This window comes from Rhamphochromis sp. 'chilingali', assembly GCF_963969265.1.
Source record: "Rhamphochromis sp. 'chilingali' genome assembly, chromosome: 5".
Taxonomy (NCBI): domain Eukaryota; kingdom Metazoa; phylum Chordata; class Actinopteri; order Cichliformes; family Cichlidae; genus Rhamphochromis; species Rhamphochromis sp. 'chilingali'.
This window is the reverse complement of record NC_137932.1, coordinates 7,914,090-7,929,337: the sequence shown is the minus strand read 5'-3', so window position 1 is coordinate 7,929,337 and position 15,248 is coordinate 7,914,090. Positions and strand designations below refer to the sequence as shown.

General features: G+C 40.2%; 1 protein-coding gene across 2 annotated transcripts in view; it reads right to left on the bottom strand.

Annotated features, from left to right (window-relative positions):
• The window catches only part of nbas (NBAS subunit of NRZ tethering complex), a 197,495-nt gene that overhangs the window by 105,498 nt on the left and 76,749 nt on the right, over positions 1-15,248 (bottom strand). For both annotated transcript variants that reach the window (XR_013971666.1, XM_080882594.1), the window contains exons 35-40: positions 11,833-11,990; positions 10,240-10,323; positions 8,179-8,352; positions 7,490-7,603; positions 6,288-6,411; positions 325-401 (exon numbers count right to left, since the gene is read on the bottom strand). Coding sequence is in view for 1 of the 2 variants with exons in the window: in XM_080882594.1 (XP_080738720.1) it covers positions 325-401; positions 6,288-6,411; positions 7,490-7,603; positions 8,179-8,352; positions 10,240-10,323; positions 11,833-11,990 (731 nt within the window). In the remaining variant the exon portion in view is untranslated. The remainder of the gene's footprint in view (positions 1-324; positions 402-6,287; positions 6,412-7,489; positions 7,604-8,178; positions 8,353-10,239; positions 10,324-11,832; positions 11,991-15,248) is intronic.

The window sequence follows — 15,248 nt, the reverse complement described above, 5'->3', positions numbered from 1 at the left end:
GCATTTTCACAAATTGACTCTTTGCTTTCAACATATTCTAAATCAAGAGGCCTGAGATGAAAGTAGACTACTGCATTACATCTCGCCTCAGTCTTTGCACAGCCTAGCCTATGACGGTGGACTGTTCTCACACTGTTACACAAAGAGAGATGCATATTTACAACTTGTGAAATGTCTAATAACATGAGAGGTCAAATCAAAGGTGTAAAATGTCAAATGAAATAGATCATGCAGACAAAATGCATTAGCTCAACTATCTGATGGTCTCAATAAAATAAAATCCAACTCCTTTTGTTACCAGGACGTGTGCGAGTGTCCCCCTACCTGAGGCAGAGCAAGTAAGTAGGACAGAGCCAGCATCATGTCCCTGGGAAATGCATCGTTGGCCAGCTGGAGCAATACTGTAAAGGACAGAGAGAGGTGAGACGATTTTAAAGCACTGATTACCCAAAAAACCCCAAAAAAACCCCTATGTTTTAATATTCTAGAAATATGTCAGGAAACACTATACAGGACTAGAAGAAGGAATATTGGACACAAATGAAGAAAAAAAACTTAAAATCCCTGAAAGGTTACTAAACTACTGCATGTATGTCTACATCTACCTGTATACAGTGGACTTAGCTTTGAATGTGTTCATTTCTGCGAGCACACAACCTGTTTCAAATACAGATCGTATTTATTAGTCAAAGACAAAGTACGGGTCCTTTTCTAATAAGTGCTCTCCAGATGAGCACAAACTTAATCAAAGTGCACTTTAATAGTGAATCCCCTGAATGCAAAATTTGCCTCTGCGTGGCTACCAACAGCAACTCTGTATTAGGGCTGAACGATATATCGCATTTGCGATAATATCGCGACATGATCAAGTGCAATTTTCTAACCGCAAAGGCTGCGATTATACTGCGATTATAAGGCTGTCCAAATTACTACCATATCCCAGAATTCATAGCGCGGCCCAGCCAAACTCCAGTTTCCAGCAATGGCGGCCGCTACTAAGTTTTAAAATTACTCATACTAATCTTTCTGGGTCACAAAATAAACTTTTAACATATTTTCAGGCGAGAAAGTAGTTGTGTAAACATCAAATATCTGCTCGGTTTATCAAGATATCCCATATTTGCAAAAGTGCTTCGACGTTTTCAGAGGCGTCTGCTACCCACCAGCTCGACAGCTAGCCGGGAGCTCGAGGATTACTGATGCGGCCGAGAACGGCACAACTCCCGGTACATCATTTTCAGATCACCGCGGAGTTTCGCTGCTCGGGTTAAACGTAATATATAAGTCACTTAGACAACCTAAAAATGTTATTGTTGGGCTTTTTTCAGTGTTTTGTTTGTTCGTGAGTAAATCGGTTTGGCTGAGATTAAAGTTATTAGATTAGATAAAATAAAACTTTATTAATCCCCCGGGTGGGTTCCTCCTTGGTTTTCACACAGCTGACTAAACGTCAAACAGAAAACTTATTAAACAGAAGTATGAGACAGTCGAGAATTTACGCCAGTGTCTGGTTATATTTTAGATAGCAAGAAGCAGACGGCCGAGTTTATTAAACTCCACCGAGACAGCGGTGACGCTAATCAGAACTAGACCGTCCAATTTCACGCCTTTAAATTTTAAAGGCGTGTTTGTGTGTGTGTTTATACAATTGCTATTATGTTTGCACTTTATGTGTAATGTTACTGACTGCAGAGATCAGTAAGATGTGTGTATTTTTTTTTTATTAGTTTTATTTATTTAATATTATTTTTTAATTGAATGACTGTCTAGTAGTTCACAGATGTCGAAAAACTGAGTGTGGTAAAGCCACTGATTTTGTTTATGTATATTTCTGCAATCTGCACATTGTACTGACTTTCATTTTAATGTTTACACCAGGGTTCCTTGTCAGCACTTTATGCTCAGATGTTTGTAAGCTAAAAATAAACTATTGTGTATGTTCAAATATACTGTTGTGATTGAAGAAGTTAAATAAAAATGTCAGTCATCAATTCATGCATCACCTCATGTCATCATAACAGAGGTCTGTCTTCCAGGAAAGAACAGTTTAAAATTAATGTAATATAGTATTGGCCATACTATATGATGTATTGCTTGTCTTTGTTTAATAATACAGAAGACAAAGACCTTAAAAAATAATCGCATATCGCATCGCAATCGCAATATTGGGGCAAAAAATCGCAATTAGATTATTTTCCATAATCGTTCAGCCCTACTCTGTATGCTGCACCTTTCTCTTAGGGAGGCAGCCTAGCCCCCCAAAAGGGTTCTCCAATTCTAACACAGCCATCTCAGTTCAATCACAGCTACACAAGCTGTCAGGACCACATTTAGCTATGATTAAACACCGGCAGACTCACAAGGTGAAAACAACACCAGCCTTTATAAGAAAGATTAGATTGAGATTCACTACAGGCCTCAACAGGTCTATAAACAAAGCAGACTAAGTACTTAACACAAACTTAACTAAACTAAGCTATTTGCATTGCATGAGTAAAAGAAGGTAGTAAAAAACGTGAGATTCTATTGTGATGGGACAGCGCCTATGAGTTCTATGATCAAGTCTAAATTATATTAAAATAGTATATATACATAATATATATATATACACAAACACAAATACATTAAAAAAATAAAACAGAATATGTATGAAAGGCGTCAAGTAGCAGGCTGATCGCCCCTCTTTTCTTCCTGCAAGTAGATATGGCTCAGACCAAACCCATCTATGATCGTAACCTTTGTTCTGGTTTCAATCACACCTGCGGTTGTTTTGTAATTTGGTGATTTGATCTTGCACTTTCAGGCCTACAGTATATAGATGAACTGACTAAACAGTTGGTTATACAGTTTATATATCGGCTTTTTAAGCTTGAGGCTTCTTCTTTTCATATTGCAAGTTTCATCTTATTATTTCAATCTATATGAACCTCATATAAGTTATTGTATAAAGCAGCTACAGAAGAAAACGACACCTGATACACAGTATATACATATGACAGACCAAGGTAAATGCTTCCAACATGTATTCCACAGTCGCAGTCTTCTGAAGCATAATGAATGTAATGTGATTTTATATGTACAACGTTGTATATATAATGAAAGGCAGGCTTTCAGAGCACATTCTAATACATGAACTGGCATTTATTTAATCTTACTGATCAAAGTGCTTTACGGGGTTCTATACACTTGAATCACTCACATCCAAAGACATTTTAGAAACGTCATTTAACCTCCAGTTTATATGTATGCATAACTTTGGACTGTGGGAGGAAGTCAGTGTACTGGGAACCAGGAACTTTCTCGTAGTGAGGTGATAGCATAACTACTGAAATGCCGTGCCTTCCACTAAGTTTTCCCTTACGAGCATAAATGAGTCTTTGAGGCTTATTTGTAGTTATTCAGATACAAGTATGGTATTATGTGACACAACTTAAATGCCTTTCAACTGCCATGGCGACACACACACTAACCCCTACATTGGGCAGATGGCTGCTTAGCCACTGAAACTTCAGCTTCTATAACTCAGTACTCTGGACTTGAAAGCCCATCATGAACTGACCATGCCAAAGTACTCAGAATCACTGGCAGGGCAACAGGGCTGTCATGACTGGTAATGGGACTGAAGTTTTTCTGTTCTTTTTTTCCTGCCAATATTACATAAACACAGTATTAAAAATCCCAAACAGAATCACAAAGATTTTTTTAAAACACTGAAATGTTTGCTGCACGATCACCATTTAAAATTTACTTTTAAAATTCTGCATTCACGTGCAGAACTTGTGAACTTGTGGGGTTTATGGTGGTACAGCAGCAGCAAACATTTAATGATTGAGAACTAATTAGTATGCATATTGATTAGCTTTTCATAAGTGAACAAAAACTAATCCCATTCAGAGTTAGCACGAGTATGAAACTGGGAACCAGTCCATGTTTATGCAGTGCCCCTAAGGCTGATGGGTTTTGGAGTGTCTACAGAGCTCTGGGCACAAGGATGGAGTTAACCCAAACAGCTTCCCTCTAGGCCACAATAGTTAGACACAATGAGACCAAAAACACACAACAGCACTCGCATGATTACAATTAAAAATATGTAGATGAACTTGATAAATTCCAAACACTGTAAGCGCACGGATGCTCTCAGTTAATCAATCACCAACAAACATACTCTGAGGAAACAGCGGGAGGCAGCAGAGAGGATCAGACAGAATCACTTTGTAGTCTGAGACCCAAGGAGAACAGAAGCCTGCGTTGGTGATAAGAGCCCGAGACAAAATGAAACAGACAGAGAAAAGTAGAGCATGGACACTGGGAGGGAGACAGAGGCAGGGCACAGGAAGAGTCACACTGTAGAACAAAATGCACACTAATATGCATATGTGCACACACATGGTTGGAAGGGCATAGCTGAAGGTGCACGCCGTTGCATGTGCGAGCAGCAGCGAAGTAATGAACTAGTTTAAGGACAAATAACAGCTCTCTTAAGCAGTGTTCCCACCCTTCTCCTTTGCTCGTTTTTCTCTCCCCTCCTCTCCTACCCCACGGGTTTCAATGAGCTACACCTCAGAATGAGCTGATTACACGCCTCTCTAAAGCTACAGATACCATCGGGACAGGAATTACCAGAGGGGTAAACACACACACACAGACACACACACTAAATAGATAACCCTGCCTTTAAAGCATACAACATTTCTTCTTGTGAGTGAGTGAGTGTTTGTGTGTGTGCGTTTGTGAGTGAGTGCAGAGAAAGTGATAGAGACAACACACAGAGAAGTGGGTGCATTAGATGGGCTGTTTTTGTGTGTCTGCATCCACACACACACACACACACACACACACACACACACACACACTCCTGCTTCTGTGTCAGCTAAATCGAGCACATTGTTAGTAGGTCGGTGAGACACTAACCTATTACTATTTCACCTGTGCAGGCAGTGTGGGGAAAAACAACTGATTAGAGCCTGGTCAACATTTGGCAAATGGCAGCACTCCATGCTGTGTGTCAGTGGAGTTTGGAGTCATGTGTGCAAATATGTGTGTGTGTCTACCTCTCTCTTTCTCCCCACTTGTCTTCACATCAAGTGCTTGTGTCTGCACCTTACTCAGCTCAATCCCATTGAGTCACTTTCCACTTGTGTCATCATTAATTACCTCCAACTTATCTAGGCCAGGTGAAAAATCGATATATTTATTTTCTTAAAGGCCATCTCCTAGTCTGTTTTTTAAGGACAGCCAGCGCGGCGGGCCGACACACCAGTCATTAATCGAAGGTTGTTATCGGACGCGATGCTGTCCAGAGTGGCTTTTCTCTTTCTCGACACGTCACACTCTGCAGCTGCTCCGAAGGGAAGGTGACTTTTAAGAAAAGAGAGATATTCATTTGAATGACAGCGGCAACTGCAGAGAAGTTGGATTTGCTGAAAAGTGTGGATGTGTGAAAATGTGACTGCAAGTGTGGAATTTTACATGCATTTGTATTACATGCAGACACACACACACACACACGTTTGTTTTTGTAGTGTCATTGATTTTTGCGAGCAGCTATGATCCATCATGCAGTGTGGCCTTGATGTTTTGACTTGATGCTATCTCTCTAGTATCTCTGCAGTGATGCAGCATTATTTACTGATGCGGTGGGATGCGTGCGGATACATTAATTAATCAGTGAGGCTATTCTTCCCGTGTTGTCCCCTAGTCGACCATATATGGGCTCCCAGGCTAAGATAGATGAGAAGAGGAGAGGGCAGGGTGTCAAGGAGGAAGCCAACTACGCTGTGCAAATACCATCCAGCTTCACTAAGATGGAGCGCTGAGGAAAAAGCTAAGTTAAACAAAATTCAGCCTCAATCAAACACTTAGAAGCTGCATTATCATAATAATAATTTGAAATCCTGGAAAAAATTTTTTACAAGCAACCTGACAGTTGAGATCTTGCCAAATCAATGTACCAATAACTACCATTTCAAATTTAAATTATACAGCAAAAACCGTGGTAAGCACATTGACTTAGTGAGCAGCGACAGACAAGGTCAAAAAGTCTGAACAACTAGCCCTCAAAAACCTCACTCAGATTCAGCCTGATTCCAAAATCCAATCTGGAGTAGAATTGAGTTGTAGTACACCAAGAATAACAAACAGTGAGGTTATAAATTTTATTAAAGGTTGGTTATGAAATTAGAAGTCAGAAACCCTGAATACCAAAAATAAATCAGAGGCTCGGGTTGGAGAAAGAAGCTTCTGCTGATGCACTAGAAAATCTATGTCTATGTAGGCCACATGTTTACCTTCTGTAGCAGGAAACGGGGTTTTTCCCTCAGTTTTTGCCTCAGCCAGTTTTCCAGTCCTCAACAAAACCTCAGCAAAGTTTTCTGCAGGCACTTCTTTGTAGAACGAATACACATCTTGACTCTAAAAGAAAGAATGACAAAGGAAGAGTGATATAGTACTTTTCTTTATATTAAGGCAACCCTCCCTCCCCATATCTGAGCAGACTAGAAAAAGCACAGCGAGACATGATGAAGATGACTGAATATCTTCATTCTCAAGGAGTCAGACAGATGAGAGACTGAGTGAACAAATGAACTTCAGAGCCAAGTAAAGCATTTCAAAATCAGGCCCTTTTGAAAAGTCATTTATAGGTTTCTTGTATACAAGTTATTTCTCATGTGTCTGAGTGGCGGACAATAAAGTTTCTGCTCTTGCTCGGTCTCAGAGCTATCGCTTCAACGCAGAGTGTGTCCTGTCTGTCTTCGCCACTCTGTCTCTATCCATCTTTCAGTCCCGTTGCATTTGTCTCTCTTTCTCTCTCAATCAGTCTCTCCTCAATCCCCACTCCCTTCATTGCAACTGTTAAGGTAAAAACTAATCCCATTGATCAGCCAGCTCATGGGCAGATGGATGTGGGGAGTAATTATTGGTAGATGGATGATGGAAGATGGATGGATGCTGGCGATGAAGTGAAGGAAGGGATTTGGAGAAGCCTATTAAAATGTCATAAGAGGAGATGTATCGGCCTTCTCCGTTTCCCCTCCCGTCCGCTCTTTCAGCTCTCCGTATGATTTGTGTCTCTGAGTAAAAAGCCCAGTCATAGCCCAGAGGCAACCACTTCCCAGGTACAAAGGTCAATCTACTCCTTTTCTTACTTTTACTCTTTTGTATCCCTATAATTCCTTCTGTTGACATTCTTTTCTTTTGGATTATTTTTAGCATCATACCAGTAGTCCAAAGTCCCTTCTGTTAGTACTTGGCATTATAATTGTTCAGTCTGAAATCAATATTCATTTTGTCTCAACGCTGCTTTTTAAAGAATGTATAAGTCATAGCAAGAAAATCTAATTAATTGCCCAGTCATAAGCCTACTCATGCAGTTTTTGCTGTAATTTGAAAGGATGCCCTGGGGTGAGAAAACAAAACATAAGAAGAAAGAAGGTTGATAAGAATGTACAAAGCAAAGAGCTACGAGAAACACTGGTCTTAAGCCACTCACCGTGTCTACATAGGGATCCTCAATGAGATCCTGATAAAAGGGGCTGCAGCCTTGACGCTCCAAGTTGGCGTTCTCACATGCCCCTTCCTGGCTAGTGGCTCCTGAACCACGACCCTGAGGAGCCATCAAAACATCATTAAACTTTCACAACATGCCCTCAACACTGTCATATTTTTTCCTTGTCCCACAGCTAACATCCATGCAATTTTTCCTCTTTCTTTAGAAAGCCGCAATCACGATCACCCCTCCCAATTGCTGCCAACACCAGAGACGCCATCAATCTCCACCCGGGCGACCGTCGGGCCCGTGCAGCCACCAGATATTGAAATATTCAACAGGAGGGCCAATTAATTATGCAGGAGATGAGCTCTTGATTGGTTATTTTTGAAGTCTGCGAGCAAAAGTATGTGAGGTATGGGAGTGCAGACAGACATGAGATCTGTCTATGCAGCCCATTAGTCTGTAGAGTTAAAAACAAGGCGGATACATCCATAACCGCTGCTACGCTGTTGCTGGCTAATTGATCATGATTATTACACAGAATATAAATACATTTATATCAGTAAAATGCATAGAAACTGTACTTTTTAAACCTACAAGGTGGTAAGTGCACCCATTAAGAACTTTACAAAAAAAATCTTCATCTGCAGCGAAGAATTAATAAAACAACACAGTCAATGGATTCTTACATGCAGCGGCCGGAGGTAATTGAGTGAGTCCTTCCACCAGCGGTGGTCACTGACTGCAGTCAAAACAGCCTTGGTATTCAGTCCTGTAGTAGTCAGGACTTCCATGGTCTTCGCTGTAGTCCTGTGCAGGAGGTCTCCTGCTGTCCCCACAGAGGAGCCCACACGAGGTTGGGGCTGAAGAGAAAGAAAGAGAAGAAAAATTAATGGCAAACATATTCTACTGTGTCACTCTGGAGCCTTTGTAGAAGTACCCACGACAAGGGGCTTTACAGTTTGAGAACAGTGTGCAGCATACAACACCTCCTTTTTGTAAATAAAAACACAGCATCGCTCGATCGGCACTGCTAGATTAGACCCATGAATATTGTATTCTATTTTTTATTAGGTACTTCTGAGAAGCCATTTTAATAAGTGCAGGGCTCTTTTTCTTTTACTGGTTTATTTATGTAGTGCATAGAGGAATTACAATATGCATTCAAGCAGGGCCCTTCTGGTTCTGAAACACACATTCTGTATTGTGTTTGTTCAGAAAACTTTCCAAAAGTCACACAGGCAGAGGAAAATTCTACACAGATGTAGAACAGATTCATAATACAACAAGTATTTCTGTCACTAATACTTTCGTCACTAAGATTATACAACTGAATTAAAAATATTATTCAGTGATTCGCTCCTTGACAAAGCAAAAGCTTCCTTCTTAAAGCAACAGAATTTATCTCATCTAACACAGAGTTAGATGAGACAATCCACTCGAAACACACCTAGTATATATCTTAGAGGCACACCACTGTATGGGCTGAAGATCAGTGCTGGCTAATTTTAGCTCAAGATTAGAAGTTTTATGTTGGCTAAACACTCAAAGATGAGTGATAAAGAGTTATGACTTTTATCTCAGTAATTTTGACTATTTTGAAGTTCTAAGATAACAGAACTGTGAAAATAACGCTTGAATTATGTTTGTCCTGGGTTTCTGACTTATTTTTCCTTCAGATTTCTACAGTCAAAATTATGATCAAAAGAATATTTTGTCCTAATTTGCTTCCATATCCCAGCCTTTCTATATCCTTCCATGCTTATAGAAACCAAACAAAACTGTTTTGGACTTCTTAGTATCTCCACTTTTTATTAGCTGGTGAAACGGAGCATCTGCCACCTAACCCACATTTTTCAGATATAGATAGAGTGCTTCAGAAGTGGTCTATTTTGTTGACTTTGAACAGAGTAAGGTAGTCAAAGAAGCTGTCACAGTTAAGTCACAATTGTGGTATTTGTGTTCTGTTGGTCTTCTGAACTACCCCTCTCAAAGCAGCGTCAGTATTTAGTTATTAATCTTCTCTGAGAGCTTCCTCTTCCACAAAAATCTTTAACATTTAATATTTGGAAATGAAAGTTGCAATCCTTTTGCAATGTAATGTACATTAATAAGTACACCACAAAATTCAATAAAGTGCTGTTTTCTATACATTTGAAAATCTTTACAAAGCCATCTTGGGAGATCCAGTGGGCTGGAGCCAAATCATTTAGTGCCTTTCATCAATACTTTATTTAGCAAGGGATTAAGGGTAAGAGCATGAAATGAAGAAAACATATACGCATGATAAAAAGATATAATAAAAACCAGCTATTCAGTACATACACATACACCGAAAGCTGCATAAATACATGCCCACGGTGCACACACAGAACACATTTGGGCAGCTTAAACATATACAAGTGAGGGACATCAATACAATAATAAAATGATAACAGACAGCTTCAAATGAGCACCTATTTGCACACAAAGGGGGATGAAATGCAAGTCATGCAACATTAACACCCACTCAAGGCATCATAAAGCTGGCAGTGCTGAAGGGGAGGAGAAAGGAAGGCATAAATAAAACAAGGGAGCTGAGGACCGTAACACTAGATTTACACCTCATCAAATATGGAGCGGCAGGAAAACACACAAACTGAACAGGACAGAAACAAACCCACACAGGGATAGAGGAGGCAGTTCAAACAAGAACATGCATGTGATGGAAAACAGAATGAGGGGGTTGTAAGGAAAAAAATTACATTTACCTTTAAAGAGTCTGTCTCGTCAACTTCTCGTCCGGTCTCTGTATTTACAGGCTCCATTTGATAGTTAACAGCCTGGTACAACACCTGCAGGATAGAGGGAGGAGGAAAACAAGAGATTAGAGCTATTTTGCCAGAAATAACAAATTCGGTTTCCTCCATATTTGAGATGATTTAAGCTTTTCAACATGGTGTGCTGTCATGCGGAAAGTAACTATAAGACTGGTACACTGTAGTCATAAAGGGATAAGCGTGTTCAGACTAAAAAGTCAAGAAGTATGCCAAAAATATAAGGCAGGATGGATCCATGCTTTCTTGTCAGTTACCCAAATTCTGATCCTCCTATCTGAATGTTGCAGCACAATATTTTGGTGAGCTGTGCAAATTGTAGCCTCTCTTTCCTGTTCCTAGCTGACAGGAGTGACACCTGTAATGCTCTTCTGTTGTTGTAGCCCATCTTTGGCGTGTTGTCCGTTCAGAGATCCGTTCTTCTGGATCCCTTGGTTGTAACCAGTGGTACAGTGAGTTACTGTTGGCCTTCCTATCAAGTCTGGCCATTCTCCTCTCATCTCTGGCACAAACAAGGTATTTTTGTCACAGCACTGCTGCTCACTGAATATTTTCTCTTTTTCAGACCATTCTTTGTAAATCCCAGTAGATCAGCAGTTTCTGAAACACTCAGACCAACCAACAACCATGCCACATTCAAAGTCACTTAAATCATCTTCCCTCATTCTGACGCTCTGTTTGGACTTCAAGAAGTCATGACCGTGTCTACATGACTAAAAGCACAGAGTTGCTTCCATGTGATTGGTAATTTAACGTTTGTATACTGTATATGTATACTAAGGTCTAATTATCTTATTTATCTTAAAGGTCCTTGACTCACAGGCTTGGGAGGCACTTTTATTGTTGTCTACATTGATCATTTAAAAACTTCCTTAGCAGTCCTAATTTTACTGCTGGTTCTATCAAACGTCTTTTTTTTAAACTGGCTAATACAAAAAATGTGTTTACGTATCACCTCTACCTGCTTTGTCACCATAGCAAAGCCGCCCCTTTAAAGGCACAAACACATGAAGTCAACAGTAAATTCTTTTAGTAGTAATGGCAACGATATTCCTCTGAACGCGTTTGAAAAGCTACTCACACATCTTACCTAAATCTTAAAAAGATGTCTGTTCAGCTTATGCTATGCTTATGCTAACGTATATCCAGCCCCATATATAAATTAAAGGACTTGTTCTCATATTTTTGTTGCTACAGTAACTGCTTGTTAATACTGGACAACCAACCTGTGTTTTGCTCGTAACCCTCTTGTATATTTCCCCCTTCACTCCCATTAGCAGCTGTAGTGTCTCACTACTGTCATATGCGCCCACTTTGCTCTACCACTGGTTATTTCAATTTTCATTCTTGGAAGCCTTCAACTTTCCCACCATCACAAATTCTCTTCTTGCACGTATTTGCTTCAAAAGCTCACTATACAAACCATTTTCATTTTGGACACACATGAAAGGGCAAACAAAATGACAGCAGCAGCCAAACATGAAAACGATATAACAATGCTGTTAATAAACCGCCTGGCTGGTTTACCTGAGTTTGTAGGTCACTGGAGGCGGCCAGGAGGCCGTGGATGCTGTCAGGGGGGCAGTGTGTGAGAGAGAAGGCTAACAGTTCTTGCCGGGCCTCCAGGTCTCCATAACCGTCACATTGACCGAGCAGACTGCACACCTCCCATGCTGGACTGTAACCTGGAGGGAAACAAAAAGAGAATGTAACTACAAGATCAAGTCCAATCAAGACATAATGACAAAGCATCAAACACAAAATGCATATTGTAAAATAATCCGCGAATATCCAGAACATTAAAGCAAAGAACAGAATCTAAAAAGTACAGGGTGGGCCATTTATATGGATACACCGTAATAACATGGGAATGGTTGGTGATATTAAAGTCCTGTTTGTGGCACATTAGTATACGTGAGGGGACAAACTCCTCAAGATGGGTGGTGACCATGGTGGCCATTTAGAAGTCGGCCATCTTGGATACAACTTTTGTTTTTTCAATAGGAAGAGGGCCATGTGACACATCAAAGTTAATGGTAATGTCACAAGAAAAACAATGGTGTGCTTGGTTTCAACGTAACTTTATTCTTTCATGAGTTATTCACAAGTCTCTCTTTGTTCACAGCCATTGACATGTCAAAGAGGTTAACACGTGAGGAGCAGATCGAAATTGTGTTGATATCTGGTGAACGCAGTAACCAGGTCATTGCAGCAGATTTCAATGCAAGATACCCTACGAGACCACCCATCTCTCATGCTACAGTTAGCAAACTGCTTGCTAAGTTTCGTGAAAGTGGTTCAGTGTTGGATTTGCCAAAATTTGGACGCAAGAAAACTGTCACTGATTAAGAAACATCAGTGGCTGTCCTAGCTTCATTCAGCAAGAGCCCACAGCGTAGCACTTGCCGCATGTGACTGGAGAGTGGCATTAGTCGAACATTCCTTCTGCAGATATTAGCTACTCACAAATGGCACCCTTACAAACTCCAGCTACTGCAGCATCTCAACGAGGATGACCCAGATCAGCGCACAGAATTTGCAGAATAGGCAAAACAAAAATTGGAACAGGACCCTCAGTTCACGCAGAAGATTTTGTTCAGTGATGAGGCAAACTTTTATGTGAATGGTGAAGTTAACAAACAAAACCACCACTATTGGTCTGACACTAACCCACATTGGATGGATCCCTCCAAGACTGTTGGAACAACAAAAGTGAGGGTTTGGTGTGGTACATGGGGTACAACGATAGTGGGTCCATTCTTCATCAATGGAAACCTCAAGGCCACTGGATATTTGAAATTGCTACATGATGATGTGTTTCCCTCTGTATGCACTGAAGCTGGCACGTTCCCTGAGTTTTTCCAGCAAGATGGTGCACCACCACATTATGGGTGCCAGGTCCGAGCATTCCTAGATGAACAGTTTCCTGGAAAGTGGATTGGTCGTCGTGGGCCAGCTGAATGGCGGTGTTGCTATCAGTGTGTGAAGAGTGGGAGAAGAGGGTTGCATTGACAATCCAACACAATGAGCCGCACATTGGACACATTTTATAAGTGGTCAGAAACTTGTGAATAACTCATGAAAGAATAAAGTTGCATTGAAACGAAGCACACCATTGTTTTTCTTGTGACATTACCATTAACTTTGATGTGTCACATGGTCCTCTTCCTATTGAAAAAACAAAAGTTGTATCCAAGATGGCTGACTTCTAAATGGCCACCATGATCACCACCCATCTTGAGGAGTTTGTCCCCTCACATATACTAATGTGCCACAAACAGGACTTTAATATCACCAAACATTCCCATTTTATTACGGTGTATCCATATAAATGGCCCACCCTGTATAACGAGCCAGGAAAGAGTAACTTTCAAAGCCCTTGGGACATTAACAAATACTTAAATCTTTACTTTTGCACACTTCTCCTTGAAGAAAATATCAGCCTGAAACATTATAACAGCTGAGCTACATTTGTTCCAGCTTCATCATAGCCAGAAACCAACACGCCGCCTTGACTTCGTTTTTACAAACAGATTCAATTATTCCTGCTGTGTTCATAGAGAGAGAATACTGTTGCTTATCTGATTACACCCTCTCTCTCTCTAAGACACCTTTTTTCTCATCTAAGCACTCTCCCATTACTCAGGACTGTAGAACAACACAGTGAAATTTAAGTTGTTTTTTTCCCCCCTTGGACTTAATTTTTCTGTGGTGGAAAATATTACAGCATCAAACAAGACATCCCCACCCCCATTGTCTCAGTGTTGAGAAAAATGATGATCGCTCGACCTTTCTGTCTCTTAGCTTAACACACTGCCTTCAGACTTGAAAACTGGACATGCTTGGACATCCAGCTCTCTTATGATTTCACACATTAAACTTGGATCAGTTTAAAAGTAGAAGTTTGCTCTCTGCGCAAGGTCTGTGGTGAAATCGTGCATGTTACAGGTGGTCAGAGCAGGAGTTTAAAGGAAAATAGCGGCCTTGTACACTACCCCTTAGCCTCCCTAGCAGACACACCTACAGTATAAATTTCAAAATCCTAAGTTACCTTGTTCTGACGTTATAAGATTTTCAGAAAACGTACTCTGAACTTCAGGTCAAGGCCACAGAGATTCAAACTCATCCAAGATTTTTAGTAGATGCACCTATGGTATCAATTTAAAGTTCCTACATCGTCTCTTTCTCGAGTTATCGCATTCATAAACTTAGGTGTCCTGAGTACAACTAATTAAGATGGCATAAACAAAAGAAGACTGATTGTGGCAGAAATAATAATCAACTGAAACCTTTTTATTTGACTTGTAGTGTCATCAGAGGCATCAAAAACTCTGATGGAGGTGGTTGATCCTAAAGACGTTCATATATAAAAATATTTTTCATATTCTGATGCGAGAACTGCAAGTGGGACCAGCTTTGTTCAGAGATGCTGAGGGAGTGTGCAGTGTGGGAGTTCAGTTGACTTCCAATGTTTGAACCTTTAGCCATTTTTTAGACCACCACCAAATAAAGGTTTTATGACACAACTCCATTAAATTAATAGCATTGGTAATTACCAAAACCATTTTTATGTGTCTGTAATGGTTAATCCACCTGTATGTGGAAGCACTTTAATACTCTCTTTAAATTTGTTAAGCACTGTAGCTCATTTGACTGGATGTCAGTATACTTTGATATCACAGTCAATACACCACCCAGGTATTTAAAACCAGGACACCCGTTTGATGCCAGTCAATGCCCATTGTTATCATTTAAATATCATTAATAATCCCTTTTCTCTCTGAAGACTTCTGTCTTTTTCCATTGTTCATCAACCTCAATGGATTTTGCTAAATGCTATTGCCTGTCAGTCTTCTTCTGTTCTTGTTATACTGCATGAGAGTTGTAACAAGCTTAATAATATTAAAAAAGGCTTCTTTTTAGTAAGGTTTTAACATGCAAAG